At 40.3% G+C, this 23,606-nt stretch overlaps 1 protein-coding gene across 20 annotated transcripts in view; it reads left to right on the top strand.

Annotated features, from left to right (window-relative positions):
• The window catches only part of LOC133583004 (protocadherin gamma-C5-like), a 212,622-nt gene that overhangs the window by 102,599 nt on the left and 86,417 nt on the right, over nucleotides 1-23,606 (top strand). The window contains exon 1 of one of the 20 annotated variants that reach the window (XM_072912452.1): nucleotides 1,323-3,970. The exons of 18 other annotated variants lie outside the window; for them this stretch is intronic. In XM_072912452.1, coding sequence (XP_072768553.1) covers nucleotides 1,583-3,970 — 2,388 coding nt within the window. In that variant the 5' untranslated portion in view covers nucleotides 1,323-1,582. Of the gene's footprint in view, nucleotides 1-1,322; nucleotides 3,971-23,606 lie in introns of those variants that run through there. One more of the 20 variants, XM_072912460.1, reaches the window with a different exon arrangement.

The following is a 23,606-nucleotide window of genomic DNA, read 5'->3' on the forward strand; positions in this document are numbered from 1 at the left end:
CATGGCCTTTCCTTTTAACAGCACTCAGTAAACGTTTGGGAACTGAGGTGACACATTTTTTAAGCTTCTCAGGTGGAATTCTTTTCCATTCTTGCTTGATGTACAGCTTAAGTTGTTCAACAATCCGGGGGTCTCCTTTGTGGTATTTTAGGCTTCATGATGCGCCACACATTTTCAATGGGAGACAGGTCTGGACTACAGACAGGCCAGTCTAGTACCAGCACTCTTTTACTATGAAGCCACGTTGATGTAACACGTGGCTTGGCATTGTCTTGCTGAAATAAGCAGGGGCGTCCATGGTAACGTTGCTTGGATGGCAACATATGTTGCTCCAAAACCTGTATGTACCTTTGAGCATTAATGGCGCCTTCACAGATGTGTAAATTACCCATGTCTTGAGCACTAATACACCCCCATACCATCACAGATGCTGGCTTTTGAACTTTGCGCCTCTAACAATCTGGATGGTTCTTTTCCTCTTTGGTCCGGAGGACACGACGTCCACAGTTTCCAAAAACAACTTGAAATGTGGACTCGTCAGACCACAGAACACTTTTCCACTTTGTATCAGTCCATTTTAGATGAGCTCAGGCCCAGAGAAGTTGAATGCGTTTGTGGGTGTTGTTGATAAACAGTTTTTGCCTTGCATAGGAGAGTTTTGACTTGCACTTACAGATGTAGCGACCAACTGTAGTTACTGACAGTGGGTTTCTGAAGTGCTCCTGAGCCCATGTGGTGATATCTTTTACACACTGATGTCGCTTGTTGATGCAGTACAGCCTGAGGGATCGAAGGTCACGGGCTTAGCTGCTTACGTGCAGTGATTTCTCCAGATTCTCTGAACCCTTTGATGATATTACGGACAGTAGATGGTGAAATCCCTAAATTCCTTGCAATACCTGGTTGAGAAAGGTTTTTCTTAAACTGTTCAACAATTTGCTCACGCATTTGTTGACAAAGTGATGACCCTCGCCCCATCCTTGTTTGTGAATGACTGAGCATTTCATGGAATCTACTTGTATACCCAATAAGCACCCACCCGTTCCCAATTTGCCTGTTCACCTGTGGGATGTTCCACATAAGTGTTTGAGGAACACTTATCAGTATTTATTGCCACCTTTTTCAACTTCTTTGTCTCGTTATGCTGGCATTAAATTCTAAAGTTAATGATTATTTGCAAAAATAAAAATGTTTATCAGTTCGAACATCAAATATGTTGTCTTTGTAGCATATTCAACTGAATATGGGTTGAAATTTATTTGCAAATCATTGTATTCCGTTTATATTTACATCTAACACAATTTCCCAACTCATATGGAAACAGGGTTTGTACAATCTTTGCTTATTTTGTCTGAAATAACTTTTATATATAGCACAGTGCTGCCATTTATCTCATCATTACTGAGCTGCAGTACCTATTTTAGTCTCTAAGTGCCGCTGTAGGACAACATGAGGAGAATGTAACCAATTTCAGACTAAAGTGTGTGCTCCTCTCTGCAGTCTCATTCAGTGTCGTGCAACACACTGACAGACAAGGTCCTTTTTTCTCTACTTCTTAATTTGTGGAAGGATTACTTTTAAGATGGGTCGTTTTTTACTGTTTTCTTGGAGGCTGTTGTTTTTCTGCGTGCTTGTCGCAGACGTGGCCTTCGCTCACGTCCGCTACTCTGTGCCTGAGGAGATGGCCGTGGGCTCCATTGTTGGAAATATCATGCAGGATTTAGGTTTGGATGTGAAGAGACTGAAATCCGGGCGTGGCAGAATATTTACAGAGGACAGCAGTGAGTACTTTGCGCTCAATTTGGACAAAGGGACGCTTGAAATAAAGCAGAGAATAGACAGAGAAGAGAGGTGCGGCCATGTGTCTCCTTGCTCTTTGCATTTCCAAATCATCCTAAATAACCCCATGGAGCTCCATCATGTCGATGTGGAGATTATTGATACAAATGATAATGCTCCTCTGTTTACAAACCGAGAAATTAATTTTGAAATTAGTGAATCAGCTGTAAAAGGGGCTCGTTTTTCACTGGACAGCGCCAAAGATCCAGACGTGGGCTCCAATTCCTTACACACATATAAACTCAGCCCTACGGATCATTTTAAAATAAACATACTCTCTCGTCCCGATGGCACCAAATATGCTGAAATGATACTGGATGCTTTGCTAGATAGAGAAAAACAGGAGGAGCACAAGCTGACTCTGACTGCGTATGATGGCGGCGACCCTCCTAAATCAGGCTCTGTTAGAATAAACATCATTGTAGTGGATGCAAATGACAATGCACCAGTTTTCGGCCAGTCTCGTTACAAAGTAAATGTACCTGAAAACGCTCCCAGGGGGACAAAAATATTGCAAGTAAGCGCCACAGATGGAGATAAGGGGGAAAACGGAGAGGTTGCATATTCATTCTCCCAGAACAGTGATATGGCTTCATCTGTGTTTAATATCCACGCAAATACAGGAGAAATTCATGTAGTGGGTGAGCTTGATTACGAGAAAGTCAAACAGTATGAAATAGACGTGGAAGCGACTGATAAAGGAGGTCTGAGAGACACCTGTAAGGTGTTCATTGAGCTTGTAGACCGAAATGACAATGCTCCTGTCATAAGCATCATCTCACTCTCCAATCCTATACCGGAAGATTCCCCTTTAGAAACAACAATAGCCATGCTCAACATTAAAGATTTAGACTCTGGCGCGAACGGTCACGTGAAGTGCTTTATTCGCCACGATTTGCCCTTCAAAATAAAACCCTCGTCGCTTAATTTCTATAGTTTGGTGTCTGATGACGTGTTGGACCGAGAGACGGCGCCGGAGTATAACGTAACGATAACGGCAACAGACGAGGGCAGTCCGCCTCGCTCTGCTAATAAAACTATTCATCTTAAACTATCGGATGTAAATGACCACGCCCCGGTGTTTTCACGCACGTTTTATTCAGCGTCCATCGCTGAGAATAACACGCCCGGTGCTTCTATTCTCGCCGTCAAAGCCCGCGATGAAGACTCGGGGAACAACGCTCGTCTTTCTTATTTCCTCGAAGACAAACCACTTAACGGATTGTCAGCGTCAGCTTTTTTCACAGTCAACGCAGAGAGTGGGGAGATCATGGCCGTGCGTGCTTTTGACTACGAGCAAACGAAAGAGTTCAGCATCCGCGTCAGAGCTCAGGATGGAGGCTCCCCTCCTCTCAGCAGCAACGTGAGCGTCCGCATACTAATCCAGGACCGGAACGACAACAACCCCCAGGTTCTGTACCCGGTCCAGACTGGTGGCTCGGTGCTGGCTGAAATGGTGCCTCGTTCAGCAGATGTGGGCTATCTGGTGACTAAAGTGGTGGCTGTGGATGTGGACTCTGGACAGAACGCCTGGCTCTCCTATAAAGTGCACAAAGCCACAGACAGGGCGCTGTTTGAAGTGGGCCTACACAATGGAGAAATAAGAACTGTCCGCCAAGTCACTGATAAAGATGCCGTCAAACAAAGACTGAGTGTTCTAGTGGAGGACAACGGGCAGCCCTCTCGTTCAGCTACAGTCATTGTTAACGTGGCGGTGGCGGACAGCTTCCCTGAAGTGCTGTCAGAGTTCACTGACTTTAGCATGCACGACAAGGAGTACAATGACAAGCTGACTTTTTACTTAGTCTTGGCTTTGGCTGTGGTCTCCTTCCTCTTCATCACCTGCTTGCTGCTCATCGTATCAGTCAAAGTGTACAGGTGGAGACAGGAGCGCCTGTTTTTTAAGTCCAACGCGGCACTTCCGGTTATTCCGTATTACCCGCCGCTTTACGCAGACGTAGACGGCTCTGGCACGTTGAAGCAGGCTTTCAGTTATGACGTATGCGGAACTGCGGACTCCCGGATGAGCGATCTGAAGTTTTCCCGCCAATTCAGTCAAAACACTCTGAGCGGCGAACGCACTCGAACTGTACCAAGGCAGAAAACTGATTTGGACAATTTTCTGGCAGAGGTGAGATCAATAAAAAATAATATTCTTCTTTTTTTTTTCCCCCAACTTTTTTTATTGGCATTTTCAAATAGACAGAAAAAAGTGCAAGTCGAAACAGTACAATTTTAAAGATTCACACCCTTTCCCTTAAAACCCAAACCACCCACTCAGGTCCCACCAACGAGGGACAAATGGCACAATTATATAACAAGTAAGACGACAAAGACAGACACATTCTCACACACACACACACACATACGAGGCCAGAGACAGACAGATATATATATATAAAAAAATATAATAATAATAATAAAATAAAAATAAACATTTAATAATAATAATATATAATAAAATAAAAATAGAATCAATCCATCCATCCATCCATCCATCTTCTTCCGCTTATCCGAGGTCGGGTCGCGGGGGCAGCAGCTTAAGCAGGGAAGCCCAGACTTCCCTCTCCCCAGCCACTTCGTCCAGCTCCTCCCGGGGGATCCCGAGGCGTGCCTAGGCCAGCCGGGAGAGATAGTCTTCCCAGCGTGTCCTGGGTCTTCCCCGTGGCCTCTTACCGGTCGGACGTGCCCGAAACACCTTCCTAGGGAGGCGTTCGGGTGGCATCCTGACCAGATGCCTGAACCACCTCATCTGGCTCCTCTCGATGTGGAGGAGCAGCGGCTTTACTTTGAGCTCCCCCCGAATGACAGAGCTTCTCACCCTATCTCTAAGGGAGAGCCCCGCCACTCGGCGGAGGAAACTCATTTCGGCCGCTCGTACCCGTGATCTTGTCCTTTCGGTCATAACCCAAAGCTCATGACCATGGGTGAGGATGGGAACGTAGATCGACCGGTAAATCGAGAGCTTTGCCTTCCGGCTCAGCTCCTTCTTCACCACAACGGATCGATACAGCGTCCGCATTACTGAATACGCCGCACCGATCCGCCTGCCGATCTCACGATCCACTCTTCCCCCACTCGTGAACAAGACTCCGAGGTACTTGAACTCCTCCACTTGGGGCAAGATCTCCTCCCCAACCCGGAGATGGCACTCCACCCTTTTCCGGGAGAGAACCATAGACTCGGACTTGGAGGTGCTGATTCCCAGAATCAAATAATACCAATAAATAAAAGGGAGATTATTCCTCATCTGCGTCTGGGCATAGGTCAAGAGAGTTGACATACAGCAAAAAAGGACTCCATGAGCTTTCAAATGCTTGAGCCGAGCCTTTTAGCGAAAACCTACGTTTTTCCAGTTTTAGATTGTAGAGAACCTCTCTAATCCAACGGCCGTGTGATGGGGGGCGAGACAGCTTCCAATTAAACAAGATCAATCACCTGGCCAGCAAGGTCGTAAAAGCAACAGCGCGTTTTAGTGGTACCGGGCACATGTTATCGGGGCATACGCCAAAAATGGCTGATAATGGGTTGGGAGGAAAGTTTTGACCGTATGCTTTTCCAATTGTGTCAAAAATGTCCTCCCAAAAGGAACATAGTTTAGAGCAGGACCAGAACATATGGACGTGGTCAGCCGGAGATTGTTTGCATCTATTGCAGGTATTGCTAACAGTGGGGTAGATTTTGGATAGTTTTGAATTAGTGTAGTGAATTTTATGGATTACTTTGCATTGGATGAGACTATGACGGGCACATATTGAGGAGGAGTGAACCAGTTTCAGGGCAGAGTTCCAGTGTTGATCGGATATGTTGGTGTTAAGATCGGTCTCCCACGAGGCTATTATCACTGATAGAGAGTTTGGAGCATCTGAACTTAAGGAGGTATATAACACGGAGATACATTTTTTATGATTAAGGCTCAAAGATAACAATGTATCTATAAGAGTTTCCGGAGGACGATTTGGAAAGTGTGGGAACGGCTTCTTTACGAAGTCCCTCGCCTGAAAGAAACGAAAAAGGTGGGAGTTCGGCAAATCGTATTTGGAAGAGAGTTCAGTGAAGGATGAGAACACTCCGTCTGCATAGAGGTCTTTCACAGTGGTGATACCATGATCGTGCCAAGTCATAAATGCGGGGTCAGTACGGGAAGGTTTAAATAATTGTTTTTTAAGTAGCGGGGTCAATATAGATGGGCCCTGAGAACCCAAGTGTTTTCGTAGCTGGTTCCATAATATTCTTCTTGACATTATTTATAGCTCTGTGAAGACGCTGGTTGCTTAGCTGTCCAGAAATGTAAGTTATCAGTATAAATTGTTTGTTTTGAAATACAGTACAGGCCAAAAGTTTGGACACACCTTCTCATTCAATGTGTTTTCTTTATTTTCATGACTGTTTACATTGTAGATTGTCACATCAAAACTATGAATGAACACATGTGGAGTTATGCACTTAAAAAAAAAGGCGAAATAACTGAAAACATGCTTTATATTCTAGTTTCTTCAAAATAGCCACCCTTTGCTCTGATCACTGCTTTGCACACTCTTGGCATTCTCTTGATGAGCTTCAAGCACACCTGTGAAGTGAAAACCATTTCAGGTGACTAGCTCTTAAAGCTCATCGGGAGTGTACAAAGCAGTAATCAGAGCAAAGGGTGGCTATTTTGAAGAAACTAGAATACAAAACATGTTTTCAGTTATTTCACTTTTTTTTTTGTTAAGAACATAACTCCACATGTGTTCATTCATAGTTTCGATGCCTTCAGTGACAATCTACAATGTAAATAGTCATGAAAATAAAGAAAAGACATTGAATGAGAAGGTGTGTCCAAACGTTTGGCCGTACTGTATGCCATCTTGTCTTTCCACATTGTTCAGAAATAATAGGGAAACGAATGGTATCTGTTTACCTACTCAGTGGCCTAGTGGTTAGAGTCTGGTTTGTACTGCAGAAAAAGACCACTTTTGCTAGATATCATTTGTTTTACTAATGTTTTGGTGATGTGTTTATGGCCGACAATAAAGAGTTTTGCTCAGTAAAGTGATGGATGGAATTCATGTCCTCAAAGCGTCTCGACAGACGTTACAATATTTGAACAATGATGACGAAAACTGTTTTCTCCGTCGTGTCCGTGTGTCGAAAATTGTTATGTGCTTATTTTTTAATTTGATTTTGTGCGTGGCATAGAGTTGTCGTGCGCAGAGGACGCTTGAGCAGTGCGCAATTGCACAGGCGCGCACCTTAGAGGGAACATTGGTGCTCGGAAATATACGCTCCAAAGTTCAAATATAATTCATGAATATGATGTTTTTTTCTCCTTTCCCCTTCATATTTTGGTCATACTTACAATCTTGTTTGTTTCTATTTCCTTATCAGCTTAGACCAGTGTTTTTCAATCACTGTGCCGCGGCACACTAGTGTGCCGTGAGATACAGTCTGGTGTGCCGTGGGAGATTATGTAGTTTCACCTTTTTGGGTTAAAAATATTTTTTGCAAACCAGTAATTATAATCCGCAAATAATGTGCCGTTATTGAGTGTCGGTGCGGTCTAGAGCTCGGAAGTAACCATGTTATTCTCCTCAATATCAGTAGGTGGCAGCCGGTAGCTAATTTCTTTGTAGATGTCGGGAACAAGTCGTGTGAGACGACGATGGTTTGTCGTGATCACAATATGCAGATGACAGCGGGAGGCAAAGTGCAGGTAAAAAGGTATCTAATGCTTAAACCAAAAACAAACAAAAGGTGAGTGCCCCTATGAAAAGGCATTAAAGCTTAAGGATGGCTATGCAAAACAAAACTAAAATTTATCTGGTGACAAAGTAAACAAAAACAGAATGCTGGACGACAGCAAAGACTTACAGCGTGTGGAGCAGAGACGGCGTCCACAAAGTACATTTGTACATGACATGACAATCAACAATGTCCACACAAAAAAAGATTGCAACAACTTAAATATTCTTGATTGCTAAAATAAAGCAGGTGCGGGGAATAGCGCTCAAAGGAAGACATGAAACTGCAACAGGAAAATACCAACAAAACAGGAAAAGCCACCAAAATAGGAGCGCAAGACAAGAACTAAAACACTACGCACGGGGAAACACCAAAAAACTCAAAATAAGTCACGTCGTGATGTGACAGGTGGTGACAGTACACCTACTTTGAGACAAGAGCTACAGTGATGCATGGTTGGTTATGATTTAAAGTCATATCCAACAATTGTGACAACGACTATTTTTTATTTATTTTTTTGTCCTGTCCAGCTTCTCAGGCAAATCATATAGTTGATGTAGATGCCCATGTCGGCTGTTCAGATTTACTTTACAAAAGAGAAGTGTAGGATACTTCTCTTGTTGCCTTATTTGTATTTGACTTTATTAAATGTATTTATATTATCATTTGGTGCAGCCGGGTCGGAGCAGGAGGGGATAGAAAGACAAAAAAAAAGATGACAGAGGGGGAAATTGTGGGGACAAGAGGGAGATTAGACAGAGAGACAAAAACAACAACAGCAAACAACAACAACAACAACAATAGAGCAGCATCAGCAAATACGACATGTACAAATATGATGGTAAAAGTAATAGCAAATAAGCAGTTAGCGAAAATAAAAAATAATATAGAAATGACAATGAGCATTATAACACTACAAATGGAGCAATTCAAATGCCAATAGAAATAGCGCTATTGATAATGAACAATACCAATACTTTACCTTTATTATCAACAATATATTGTTCAAATGCAACAATACATATACGTAATGATAACTTGAGATACGAAAGAATGCAGAAAAATTGAGGGGGAGAAAGAGAAGCAACCCACATTAACCTTGTAGATTGTTATAGTAACAATAGGTTAAGCTGACAACAACTTTTTATTGTCTACTGAGTTTCATTTTTTAATGATTTCTGCTGGTGGTGTGCCTCCGGATTTTTTAATTGGAAAAAAAATGCGCCTTGGCTCAAAAAAGGTTGAAAAACACTGGCTTAGACAGTGCTCGTGGACAAGAGTTATCTGTTATATTTTTCTTCTCCTTGCAGTTAATTGACTCCATGTTAATCGTCAGCTTTTGTTTTTATACAGCTTTCAACATTCGATTTACTTGCCAACATATAAAGTACTATACCCAGTCGTGATACGTAGTTTATTATGTTATTTCACAATGATGAAAAACCTGCTCTGCCCTTAAAATGAGTTATAAACATTGCAATGTTTGTATCATGTCGGTTGAGTGTGTATGTTTATTTTTTCATTTGTCACTCTGAATAATTTCCCTTTGTAAGTTCAATTAGATAGTAATGTGTATGCAAAGGTCTAATATATCTTTAAGTGATTGTCGCTATCAGAGAGGATCACCATTGCATTAGAGATCAATGAAAAAAGCTGCCATGACATGGAGGCTTCATCCCTGCTCAAACCTTGCCACTGATTGCTCCCACATAGAAACACACCAGCATGCAGTGCACTACTTTTCTAGTGACCTACTTCCCTACAGCTTGGTGCCACGAGACACGGAGGGGGGACAAAAGCACAGGAATAGATGCGACCAATCAAAGTTGGGTTGATGTGTTTGCACCGTATCGTCATTTAACATGTGGCTGAGTAGAGAAGATAGAAACTGCTGGTGCTGCGGAGATGGAGAGGGCGAAAGCATCATGATGTGAGAGGAGTATAAAGGCAGGAAGCGGGGGAGGTGGGGGGGGGGGGGGCGCGTGGTCTCCTGCACACTCATCGCTGTGTGGTCGCCATTTTACTCTGCCTGTTGTCATCTTTGTCTGCTGAAATGGGAAAACATGCAGGACAAGACTTGTAGTAGGCTCTCAATTAAGTCCTGTGCAGGGATTGGCACAGACTGGGTGAGATTTTTTTTTTTCCAAGTGTTGGATTGAAAGACAAAGGGATGTGATGAGGGAGAGGTTATGCAACAAAAGATGAGGGGATGCATAAACTAGGACAGAGGCTGCATGTGTTTCACAATGGATGAAAGTAGGCTAACTATATCATTTAATGACAGCTATCAGTCCTCAAACAGCATCACAGACTATCTGTACTGCTAATAAGGTGTTGTACTTAAACGCTGTATGATTTCATCATTTTGAACATGATGCTGCATGTTTTGTTTTTTAGTTTTTTTATTTTGACAGTAGAAATAAACATCGCTGCCCATATGTAACCGATGTCAAAGTACATAAGACTGCTAGACAATTACAAAATAAAAATACATTAAAAAGAATTGTCCCCATTTGCATACTACATTAAGTTCTAGTGCTCACACTTCTGATTTCCTTAAGCCACTTTTTCAGTTTTGTGGAGAGACGTTTAAAGGGCAACATTATCACAATTTCAGAATTGTTAAAACCATTACAAATCAGTTCCCAGTGGCTTATTATATTTTTCGAAGATTTTTTCAAAATTTTACCCATCACGCAATATCCCTAAAAAAAGCTTCAAAGTGCCTGATTTTAACCACCCGTCCATTTTCCTGTGACGTCACATAGTGAAGCTGACACAAACAAACATGGCGGAAAGAACAGCAAGCTATAGCGACATTAGCTCGGATTCAGACTCGGATTTCAGCGGCTTAAGCGATTCAACAGATTACGCATGTATTGAAACGGATGGTTGTAGTGTGGAGGCAGGTAGCGAAAACGAAATTGAAGAAGAAACTGAAGCTATTGAGCCATATCGGTTTGAACCGTATGCAAGCGAAACCGACGAGAACGACACGACAGCCAGCGACACGGGAGAAAGCGAGGACGAATTCGGCGATCGCCTTCTAACCAACGATTGGTATGTGTTTGTTTGGCATTAAAGGAAACTAACAACTCTGAACTAGGTTTACAGCATATGAAATACATTTGGCAACAACATGCACTTTGAGAGTGCAGACAGCCCAATTTTCATCAATTAATATATTCTGTAGACATACCCTCATCCGCGCTCTTTTCCTGAAAGCTGATCTGTCCAGTTTTGGAGTTGATGTCAGCAGGCCAGAGAAGCTAGGGTCGATAGGGGGTTTAGCTCGCTCATCTGTGGGAACAAACTGCCACCATTACTTGCCGTGCTACCGAGGTCCTTTGTCCCTGAATTGCTCACACACTCCGGCAGATTCAATGGGGGTCTGGCGGCAGATTTCTTTGACTTAATCGTTGGAAATGCATCTGCTTTGAGTGTCGCAGGATATCCACACATTCTTGCCATCTCTGTCGTAGCATAGCTTTCGTCGGTAAAGTGTGCGGAACAAACGTCCAATTTCTTGCCACTTTCGCATCTTTGGGCCACTGGTGCAACTTGAATCCGTCCCTGTTCGTGTTGTTACACCCTCCGACAACACACCGACGAGGCATGATGTCTCCAAAGGTACGGAAAACAGTGGAAAAAACGGAAAATAACAGAGCTGATTTGACTCGGTGTTTGAGAAAATGGCGGATTGCTTCCCGATGTGACGTCACGTTGTGACGTCATCGCTCGGAGAGCGAATATTAGAAAGGCGTTTAATTCGCCAAAATTCACCCATTTAGAGTTTGGAAATCGGTTAAAAAAATATATGGTCTTTTTTCTGCAACATCAAGGTATATATTGACGCTTACATAGGTCTCGTGATAATGTTCCCCTTTAAAGAGTTGGACAATATCGGGATATCGGCAAAAAGCCATTATTGGACATCCCTTCCAAAAATGATTCCCGGGGGCGGCCACTGCTCCCCTCACCTCCCAGGGGGTGATCAAGGGTGATGGGTCAAATGCAGAGAATAATTTCGCCACTCCTAGTGTGTGTGTGACAATCATTGGTACTTTAACTTTTTTCACTTAAGTTGTTAAGTTGTTCAGACATGCTTTGGTCATTTGTTTTTTCGTCATCATTATCTTATCTTTTACATTTTACTTGAACTGAATTGCTTTATTAAAGGACACATTGTCTCAAAGAATGGTTCCTGAAGCCTTATATTAATCAATACTGACCTCAAACGAGCTGTAGAATCAACCTTCCTCTGTCCCTGGCTGTCCTTGCTCTATCTGCTCTTCTTTACTGTCTAGGTTGCGTGTTAAGATGCTGTGTGACTATAGACTCATTACCATATTGCTCTCGTGACTGCAGACAGCTGTAGTGCATGCAAGCACATGTTACAGTATGCTTGTGTTAGTTTGTAAACCATATCAACCGATGTATAAGGGTGTGTTGATCCCTATACTGTATTGTAATTGTTTGTTATTGTGTGATGCACAATGTGTCGTCTTCTGAACTGTCTGAATCACTGCACAGGATTAAATTCAGGATTAGCCATGAGGACACTGTAGTAATGTGGGACGGTGGCAAAGGTGTGTTAAGTGCATTAAGCAGAAATACACAAACATTTGTCTTTGAACATTGTTTACATAGGTCAATCTGTGTGAGGTGATTTTAGACATGAAAACTAGTCACTGAAATCTAGTGATTTGAATATGAATAGTTGATTTTTTTTGGAATAACGCAGCACATTGTTGACACTGTTTCTTCATGTGGAGGATGGCCAGTATGCTATTCCAAAGTCTTCCTTATTTCCCCCTCCTGCTCTGCTTCTCTGCATCCCGCCCCTCCCCCACTCCAGCTGCACCACTCTGCAGCACACAGAGAGGCTGAGAGAAAGGGAGAGAAAGATGTCTCTATGTGGGACGTTTTGTTCCGTCTATTAAAAGCCAACCAACCACATATGGTGTCAATTCATGCCTAATGTAGTTACATTTTGTTGTTTAAGTGTATTAGTATTACTTTAATGTATTGCTTGTATTTATCATGGTGCCAGGAGTCTGACCAATCAGAGCATCAGATAATATATATATGTGTTCTTATTTTATTTCATTTTATCGTATTTTATTTTATTTATTTTTTATTTATTTTTGTATTATTTATATTTTATTTCTATCTATATATATATATATATATATATATATATTTTCTGTCAATCAGTATTGTTTTTGTAGACCTTTTTTTCCCCTTAGCCGTGGTCGCCAGCTTGCTGTGGAACCTGGGTGGGATGCAAGAGGCTGCATGTGTTACCATGGCAACAAGCTGACTCACAGGCAGGGCCGGTCCATTTTTGAGTGATAGAGGGGAGCAGGAGTGGTGTGTGATCGCTCCCCGTGTTTGAGGGGGAGATAAATAGGACAGCAAACACCCCCTGATTTTGACGAAGAGGTGAAACATTCTCACACCAGTGGGGGGTGACTGATCGTGATGATGATGTGGAAGGGGGAGGGGGGGATAATGGGTCCTTTTTAGATATGTTGTGATTTATCCTGAGTTGTTTGTTGAGATTAATAATACTTCACTGATCATGGAGTTGTGCATGTTTTTTTTTTGTTTATACCATTAGCTAGAAAGAAACTGTTATCTCCATTTTTTGTAGCCAGACTGTTGTGTGCACAAGCAGAATGTGTATTAATTATAATTTAGATTGCAGAATGCCTGCCTAAATTCATGTCCTTTGATATGGATTTTCCCCCTCATACACAGTCAGCATTGAGCCTCATGAATAATGCATTATTGTCACTCACCATCGCCTCAAGGCCCTCTGCTGTCTGTTTAAGGTTACTGACTCAGTGCTGCACAGATGCAGTAAGGTAGGATTAAGTCATACATATAGCAGTTTTTTCCATCTAAAGCAGTCATTTTAACCATTTTGTAGATTTTGTATATATGCTGTACCCATACCTTATTGTACTAATAGTTAATATATATGTATATATATTTCTAAATCTGTGTTTTCCCATAGAAGGCCAGTGTAAAGAGATGTATATTTCTTTATGTAGTACTATTTGTTTTTCACATAAGGGTTTAACCCTGTAACACCCCTTGTTGTAAAATTACAATTTTACCTCTTAACCATCCTAAAAACAATCAATTATATATATATATATATATATATATATATATATATATATAATATATATATATAATTTAGTTTTTTTACCACATTTACATAGTTATTGGGTCCTATTGTTCCATACTTGCCAACCCTCCCGAATTTTCCGCGAGACTCCCGAAATTCAGCGCCTCTCCCGAAAACCTCCCGGGACAAATATTCTCCCGAAAATCTCCCGATTTTCAGCCGGACCTGAGTGAGGACAGCCTTTTTTCACGACGGGAGGACAACAGGGTGACAAGAACTAAATCATCCAGACTAGAGATAAATTGTATTATTGTGTTTATCTTACCTAAAAATAAATATATTTATTAATTTAAAAAAAAAAACAACTAAATACATTTTTACTATATTTTGCTAAAAACATCAAAATTAATTGTATTTGTATTTTTTATTTTTTATGACTCCTTATTACATCCAGCCATAGAATTATACATTAAAATAAACATATTTGAAATAATTAATTTTAAATTATCATAATAATTCATTTAAAATGACCATATTTAATTATTAAAATAATTGCTTGTTTATCAACAACTTTAGCATTTTATTCATTACATTTTGAAGCTCTCAGAAGCCAAGTTATGTTATATGCCTTAATATTTATTTATGCAAGTTTGAAGTATCAATTATCCAAACACTGTTTTGTTTGCATATTTTCAGGATGTATGTATGTATATATATATATATATATATATATATATATATATATATATATATATATATATATATATATATATATATACTTGACTTGGTGAATTCTAGCTGTCAATATACTCCTCCCCTCTTAACCACGCCCCCAACCACGCCCCGCCCCCAACCCCCACCTCCCGAAATCGGAGGTCTCAAGGTTGGCAAGTATGTATTGTTCAGTCTCACAAGGTTATTGGATCGTACATTTGTTTATAAGTCACGCCTTCTGGCCATGAACTCATAAAACCTCTCATGGTTTCCTTCGAACAACATCTATTTGTTTCATTGGACTGAATTCATCAGATTCAAGTCAGTAAAATGTCTTTTGTATTTTTTTTTGGTTGTTATTACAATGTCTAGAGCAGGGGTCACCAACCTTTTTGAAACCAAGAGCTACTTCTTGGGTACTGATTAATGCGAAGGGCTACCAGTTTGATACACACTTAAATAAATTGCCAGAAATAGCCAATTTGCTCAATTTACCTTTAACTCTGTTATTATTAATAATGAATGATATTTATCTTTGTGGAAACACTGATCGTCTTAATGATTTCTCACAATAAATATATATAGAAACAGATAAATGTCAATATGCAACACTTTATTTTTATATTTTCTCTTAAGTGCACATTTTTCAAATTGAACATTTTCAAATGATCACTTCTAAGACAGTCTTGTGAAATCACAATATCCCATTTCAACTAGCTAGCCACTAACATTTTTTAAAGGGGAACATTATCACAATTTCAGAAGGGTTAAAACCATTAAAAATCAGTTCCCAGTGGCTTATTTTATTTTTCGAAGTTTTTTTCAAAATGTTACCCATCACGCAATATCCCTAAAAAAAAGCTTCAAAGTGCCTGATTTTAACCATCGTTATAAACACCCGTCCATTTTCCTGTGACATCACATAGTGATGCCAACACAAACAAACATGGCGCATAGAACAGCAAGCTATAGCGACATTAGCTCGGATTTAGACTTGGATTTCAGCGGCTTAAGCGATTCAACAGATTACGCATGCATTGAAACGGATGGTTGTAGTGTGGAGGCAGGTAGCGAAAACGAAATTGAAGAAGAAACTGAAGCTATTGAGCCATATCGGTTTGAACCGTATTGCAAGTGAAAACGACACGACAGCCAGCGACACGGGAGAAAGCGAGGACGAATTCAGCGATCGCCTTCTAACCAACGATTGGTATGTGTTTGTTTGGCATTAAAGGAAACTAACAACTATGAACTAGGTTTACAGCATATGAAATACATTTGGCAACAACATGCACTTTGAGAGTGCAGACGGCCCAATTTTCATAAATTAATATATTCTGTAGACATACCCTCATCCGCTCTCTTTTCCTGAAAGCTGATCGGTCCAGTTTTGGAGTTGATGTCAGCAGGCCAGGGAAGCTAGGGTCGATATTCTTCTCTTGATCATCTTCGGTGGCATAAGGGACGGTGTGAGCCAAGACATCCAGGGGGTTTAGCTCGCTCGTCTGCGGGAACAAACTGCCGCCATTGCTTGCCGTGCTACCGAGGTCCTTTGTCCCTGAATTGCTCACACACTCCGGCAGATTCAATGGGGGTCTGGCGGCAGATTTCTTTGACTTTATCGTTGGAAATGCATCTGCTTTGAGTGTCGCAGGATATCCACACATTCTTGCCATCTCTGTCGTAGCATAGCTTTCGTCGGTAAAGTGTGCGGAACAAACGTCCAATTTCTTGCCACTTTCGCATCTTTGGGCCACTGGTGCAACTTGAATCCGTCCCTGTTCGTGTTGTTACACCCTCCGACAACACACCGACGAGGCATGATGTCTCCAAGGTACGGAAAACAGTCGAAAAAGCGGAAAATAACAGAGCTGATTTGACTCGGTGTTTGTAATGTGTTTGAGAAAATGGCGGATTGCTTCCCGATGTGATGTCACGTTGTGACGTTATCACTCCGAGAGCGAATAATAGAAAGGCGTTTCATTCGCCAAAATTCACCCATTTAGAGTTCGGAAATCGGTTAAAAAAATATATGGTCTTTTTCTGCAACATCAATGTGTATACTGACGCTTACATAGGTCTGGTGATAATGTTCCCCTTTAACAAATCATGAATTACTTTGCACCATGTTTGTACAAATAATAACTAATAATAAAATACAAAAGTCAACTCTCAAATTTTTAAATAAATCATGTCACACTTTGAACTGGACACCAAATCTGTTATCTGTTTCTTCGTCAGTTAGTGGGAAGCCTGGCATTGCATGCTGTTAACTAGTGTGTTGTACTCTGGTGTGTAACTTATTTGACACTGCAACTCTGAGTGAGTCTTGCAGATGTGCATCAGTGAGGCGTGTTTTGTAGAGAATAAATGATGGAAAAAAACCACTTAATTGAACGGTTTAAAAGAGGAGAAAACACGAAAAAAATTAAAATTACATTTTGAAACATAGTTTAACTTCAATTTCGACTCTTTAAAATTCAAAATTCCACCAGAAAAACTAGATAATTCGAATCTTTTTGAAAAAATTAAAAATAATAATTTATGGAACATCATTAGTAATTTTTCCTGATTAAGATTAATTTTCGAATTTTTATGACTGTTTTAAATAGGTTAAAATCCAATCTGCACTTTGTTAGAATATACAACAAATTGGACCAAGCTATATTTCTAACAAAGACAAATCATTATTTCTTCTAGATTTTCCAGAACAAAAATTTTAAAAGAAATTCAAAAGACTTTGAAATGAGATTTACATTTAATTCTACAGATTTTCTAGATTTGCCAGAATATTTTTTTTTGAATTTTAATCATAATAAGTTTGAAGAAATATTTCACAAATATTCTGCGTCGAAAAAACAGAAGCTAAAATGAAGAATTAAATTAAAATGTATTTATTATTCTTTACAATAAAAATATTTTGTTTTCCTTGAACATTGATTTAAATTGTCAGGAAAGAAGAGGAATGAATTTAAAAGGTAAAAAGGTATATGTGTTTAAAAATCCTACAATCATTTTTAAGGTTGTAGTTTTTCTCTAAAATTGTCTTTCTGAAAGTTACAAGAAGCAAAGTTAAAAAAAAAAAAAAAATGAATTTATTTAAACAAGTGAAGACCAAGTCTTTAAAATATTTTCTTGGATTTTCAAATTCTATTTGAGTTTTGTCTCTTAAAAATGTTGCGCAAAGCGAGACCAGCTTGCTAGTAAATAAATACAATTAAAAAAAATAGAGGCAGCTCACTGGTAAGTGCTGATATTTAAGCTATTTTTAGAACAGGCCAGCGGGCGACTCATCTGGTCCTTACGGGCACCACGTTGGTGACCCCTGGTCTAGACCATGTACATATGTAGTTATTGTGGAACAGATGCATCAAATTTCATTTAGAGCTTGTTATATAATTGTTGCAATTATACAACACTGGGTGAATGTAGTAGTCAAAATGCTGGCTTGTTGCAGTGGGCTCAAACAGGTTGTATTCCACTACATCACTGCCTGAAGTATTTTCTCTGTACATGGATAGTATACATTGTGTTGTGTTCTGGTCAAATGTTGTTGTTTTTTTTAGGTTTTTCTATATTTGGGTCTTACAGGGTTAAAGTAAACCTTACAGTATATAAATTGACAGAGTCCATTTGTACAGAGAGGTCATAGTATGTACATGGACATGCTAATACTGTATGCACACAATGTTGTGTGATGTCGATTCAATGAAGGGACACTTAAATAAATATGGAAACACACTGGTGTCAGTTAGCACATACACATATTGTCATGCACAACACAAAAATTAAACAATCTGACGTGTCAAACAAACAGTTTGGTTACCAGGTAAGTATATGTTGGTTGTCCATACAGCTTCCCAAATACAGTCTTATCTGATCACTTCTCTGACCAGTATCCCTTCTCTCTTTTCTCTTTCACGTCTTCATGTCACCTGCTGCCTCTTCCTGGATCTCTCAATCCTGATCAACAATGACTCTCTCCATTTAAGGTAAGAAAGTGTTTCTCTATACTTCTCACGCACACATACAGAAACAACACACTGATGCACACCAACTTTAGCAATCATTTGTTCACAATTTCCATTTTGGCTGACACATCTTTTCTATATATCCACTATACCAGGGGTCGGCTCTTTGATCACTCTGATGCGGCTCAGCAGCTTACTTGCTGAACCCCCCAATTTTCCCGTGAGACTTCCGGATTTCAGTGCCTCTCGCGGAAAACTCCCGGGATTAATATTCACCGATTTTCACATTTACAGTTATAATAAGGGCGTGCCATGATGGTACAACATTTGGCGCCCTCTACAATCTGTATTGACAGCGTGCCAGCCCAACACTTGTTATACAATATACATCTTCTGCTTGCACACGTACGTGACAGCAACGCATACTTGGTATAATGTATCCCGGAAGAGTTAGGGCTGCATGGGATTCTGGGTATTTGTCCTGTTGTGTTTATGTTGTGTTACGGTGCAGATGTTCTCCCGAAATGTGTTTGTCATTCTTGTTTGGTTTGGGTTCACAGTGTGGCGCATTATTAGTAAGAGTGTTAAAGTTTTTTTTATACCGCCACCGTCAGTGTAACCTGTGTGGTTGTTGAGCAAGTATGCCTTGCTGTCACCTACGTGAGCAAGCGGAAGCCCCATACAACGTGTGGTTGATCATGCATGCTGGTAGTAGTGGGTGCTATATGCTGTACCATCACGGCACGCATGACGCTGACAAGCGCCATTCATATAAAAACTGCATGCCGCACCAGCATTCAAATTCCATAGTAAGGTATGGGCAGCGTGTCTGAGGCCCCTGGTTTATTCATAGCTCAAAGCAAAAAAAATACTTTTTATGCAGTGTTATTTCGTTTTAAATTTCAAAAAAAATTTGTGGCTCCCATTGTTATCTTTAATTTGTGAAACTGGTCAAAATGGCTCTTTGACTGGTAAAGGTTGCCGACCACTGCACTATACAAACACACATTTACACTGTGTGTTGCTTTATCATCTATTGCTCACTCTCTCATTACATATTGCTCACAAAGTCATGTCATGTGTTCAAACATGTGCATATAGACTATGTATAATGTGTCCTAAACATGTATGTGTGGTCACACAACATTGGCAGCTGTAAAATATTACATCTGTCTACTAACAGCATGTAGGCATCAGAGATAAGGCGAATGTGCAGCACTTAAAGGCCTACTGAAACCCACTACTACCGACCACGCAGTCTGATAGTTTATACATCAATGATGAAATCTTAACATTGCAACACACGCCAATACGGCCGGGTTAGCTTACTAAAGTGCAATTTTAAATTTCGCGGGAAATATCCTGCTGAGAACGTCTCAGTATGATGACGTCAGCGCGTGACGTCACGGATTGTGGAGGGCATTTTGGGACAGCATGGTGGCCAGCTATTAAGTCGTCTGTTTTCATCGCAAAATTCCACAGTATTTTTGGACATCTGTGTTGGTGAATCTTTTGCAATTTGTTCAATGAACAATGGAGACGGCAAAGAAGAAAGCTGTAGGTGGGAAGCGGTGTATTGCGGCCGACTGCAGCAACACAAACACAGCCGGTGTTTCATTGTTTACATTCCCGGAAGATGACAGTCAAGCTTTACCATTGGCCTGTGGAGAACTGGGACAACAGAGACTCTTACCAGGAGGACTTTGAGTTGGATGCGCAGACGCGGTACCGTGAGTACGCATGCAGCTGCGGCTTCCAAACATTTGATCGCTTGCCCGTACGTGCGTGCCGCTATGTGCATGTCACGTACGTAACTTTGGGGACTTTGGGGAAATATACGTGCTGTATGAACTTTGGGGAGGTGAACGATACTTTGGGCTGTGGGATTGAGTGTGTTGTGCAGGGGTTTGAGTTGTATTGGCGGGTTATATGGACAGGAGGGGGAGGTGTTTGTTATGCGGGATTCATTTGTGGCATATTAAATATAAGCCTGGTTGTGTTGTGGCTAATAGAGTATATATATGTCTTGTGTTTATTTACTGTTTTAGTCATTCCCAGCTGAATATCAGGTCCCACCCGCCTCTCACAGCATCTGAATCGCTCCCACTGCCCTCTAGTCCTTCACTCTCACTTTCCTCATCCACGAATCTTTCATGCTCGCTCAAATTAATGGGGAAATCGTCGCTTTCTCGGTGCGAATCGCTCTCGCTGCTGGTGGCCATGATTGTAAACAATGTGCGGATGTGAGGAGCTCCACAACCTGTGACGTCACGCGCATATCGTCTGCTACTTCCGGTACAGGCAAGGCTTTTTTATCAGCGACCAAAAGTTGCAAATTTAATCGTCGATGTTCTCTACTAAATCCTTTCAGCAAAAATATGGCAATATCGCGAAATGATCAAGTACGACACATAGAATGGACCTGCTATCCCCGTTTAAATAAGAAAATCGCATTTCAGTAGGCCTTTAATGTGCAGGCCTTAAACAGCCCTGACTTCATATGGCTGTTTCTTTGATTATAGTACCACAGTAAAACACTAACCAACAATAGCAAGTGTTTTTTCTGTTTTTATGATGACATCACAGTACATACACATTATGTAATAATCATTCATCTTAGCTAATTCATCTTAGTCCATCCTATCTCACTCTAAAATGACCCAGAGTGTGAACCATTTTTTATTGAAGATCAATGCTTGCTCAGGTAAGAACATTTATATGAATTGTGTGAATGCTAATTGATATTTAAACTGTCTTGCTTGTATTCTTTGTTTTTATTTTTTATTTTCTTACATCCTACATCTTAAATTTGATGTAGGTAACTGACACACTGCAAAAACTGAAATCTAAGATTAAATATCTCAAATAAGGGTGATATTTGCTTATTTTCTGTCTTCTCACTAAGCAGATTTTATGTTAGAGTGTTTTACTTGTTTTAAGTGTTTTGGTCCTAAATGATCTCAGTAAGATATTACAGCTTGTAGCTGAGATTTGATGACCTATATTGAGTAAAACATGCTTGAAACTGGAATATCAACTGTTGCAAAGCTGTGTCATCAACACTCACAAGTATAAAACTACTTTTTTAAAGTACCGTATTTTTCGGAGTATAAGTCGCACCGGAGTATAAGTCGCACCTGCCGAAAAGGCATAATAAAGAAGTAAAAAAACATATATAAATCGCACTAGAGCCCGGCCAAACTATGAAAAAAAACTGCGACTTATAGTCCGAAAAATACGGTAATCATTTCTTACTTGAGCATACTTAATTGAAGAATATTTTTCAGCATATTGAGCAAAAATGTCTCTTTTTTTCTACCAAGAAAAGTGCACTTTTTATTATTGAGAATATACTTATTTTAATGTATTTTTGGGTTCATTGAGGTTTGCTAATTTTACTTGTTTTGGAAAGTCTTGACAAGCCAAATTTTCTTGTTCTATTGGCAGATACTTTTGCTTAGTTCAAATAAAATACCCCTAATTTTTGTATTTTTTTTCTTGTTTTTGAACACTGACATTTTGCAGTGCATGCACTTTCTACATTTATAATAATAGAAATATGTATAATATTTTTATTATTTTATAGCACTGTTGTCTGAAATATAGCATCGGTTCAGACATCTTTTTAATCCCGCGTTAATGGGACAGCGTTCAGTAAGTGAAGATAAGACAATCTTATTTGCGACAAAATAGTTGAACGTACTCGTCTTTGTTGTATCTTAAGGTCCTTGCATGCGTTTAACACACGGGTCATGAGTCGACGTTTAAAGTTGATTCTGCATCCTACTAAAAGAGCTGTTTGTAATTCATAGTTAACATTGTGAGATTAATATCTATAGTTTTACTGTACATTGGGCAAAATATTATAAAAGCCTCCACAGCAAACTCCAGACAATAATTATCAACCATATCTGTCAGGTATGTCACTGACAGTTCAGTTAGGTTTTGGTTTTTCCTGTCTTTGTTTCCTGTCAGCGCTCTTATTTTTGTTATTTCCTGATTATCTCCCTGAGTGCTTTGTCCCCTCAGCTGTGGCTGATTGGCACCTGGCCACCACCTGGTGTCAATCAGCCAGCTGCTATTTGAACCTGCCTTCCTCTCCAGTCAGTGCTGGATTATTGTCACTACTACCTGTCATAATACTTGTCGTTGTAACTCTGTCTACTTTTCTTCACTCTGCTCATGTCATAGTTCCTTCGTGTCACAGTAAGTGTTTTTGTTTCTTGTCGACAGTTAGCCTTTGTGCTGTTTTAGTTCATAGCCAAGTTTGTTCTCCGCCTTGTGCGCGCCTTTTGTTTGTACCCTTTTGTTTGTTTTTTTGCTATAGTGTTAAATTAAATCATGTTTTCCTGGACAAAGCCTCTGCATATTGGGGTTCGTCACCAACATACTCTGACAATATCAGCACATTATTAAGCATTATGCTGCGTACCTAATGTTGCAGATGAGTGGTTGTTTACAAATACACATGTATTTCACCTGCATATGTGGGGTTAGTGCATCTGCCTCACAATACGAAGGTCCTGAGTAGTCTTGGGTTCAATCCCGGGCTCGGGATCTTTCTGTGTGGAGTTTGCATGTCCTCCCCGTGACTGCGTGGGTTCCCTCCGGGTACTCCGGCTTCCTCCCACTTCCAAAGACATGCACCTGGGGATAAGTTGATTGGCAACACTAAATTGGCCCTAGTGTGTGGATGTGAGTGTGAATGTTGTCTGTCTATCTGTGTTGGCCCAAAGGGAATAAGCGGTAGAAAATGGATGGATGGATGGATGTGTTGGTGGATTTCTACAAAACATGAAAGTGTTCTGATCACCATTGTAGTGTATTTTTGGCTATAGTCTTAATGATAATAGTTTAGTCCAGGCCAGGGCAATTATTTTCACTCGGGGGCCAAATTTAGAGAAAAAATGTGTCAGGGCCGGTATATATGATTTTTAGGAACACTAATACAAAACCTCCCAATAATGTCTAAATGGCTAAAAACGTTATGACAGACCGCCTTAAAAAAGGAATGGAATTTAAAAAACATTTTTTACTGAATGAGACACCCAGAATGTACATGAAAATAAAGAATGTGGCATTTACAATATTAACTATGAACGATAAAACACTGACTATTGACAACGTATGAACGTCACACCCCCTCTTCATTCACATATTTTACAATCAAGCCAAACGCAACAAAAATGCAACAAACACAGCAAAATATGAACGCGAAG

This window comes from Nerophis lumbriciformis, linkage group LG36 (genome assembly GCF_033978685.3).
Source record: "Nerophis lumbriciformis linkage group LG36, RoL_Nlum_v2.1, whole genome shotgun sequence".
In the NCBI taxonomy this organism is placed as follows: domain Eukaryota; kingdom Metazoa; phylum Chordata; class Actinopteri; order Syngnathiformes; family Syngnathidae; genus Nerophis; species Nerophis lumbriciformis.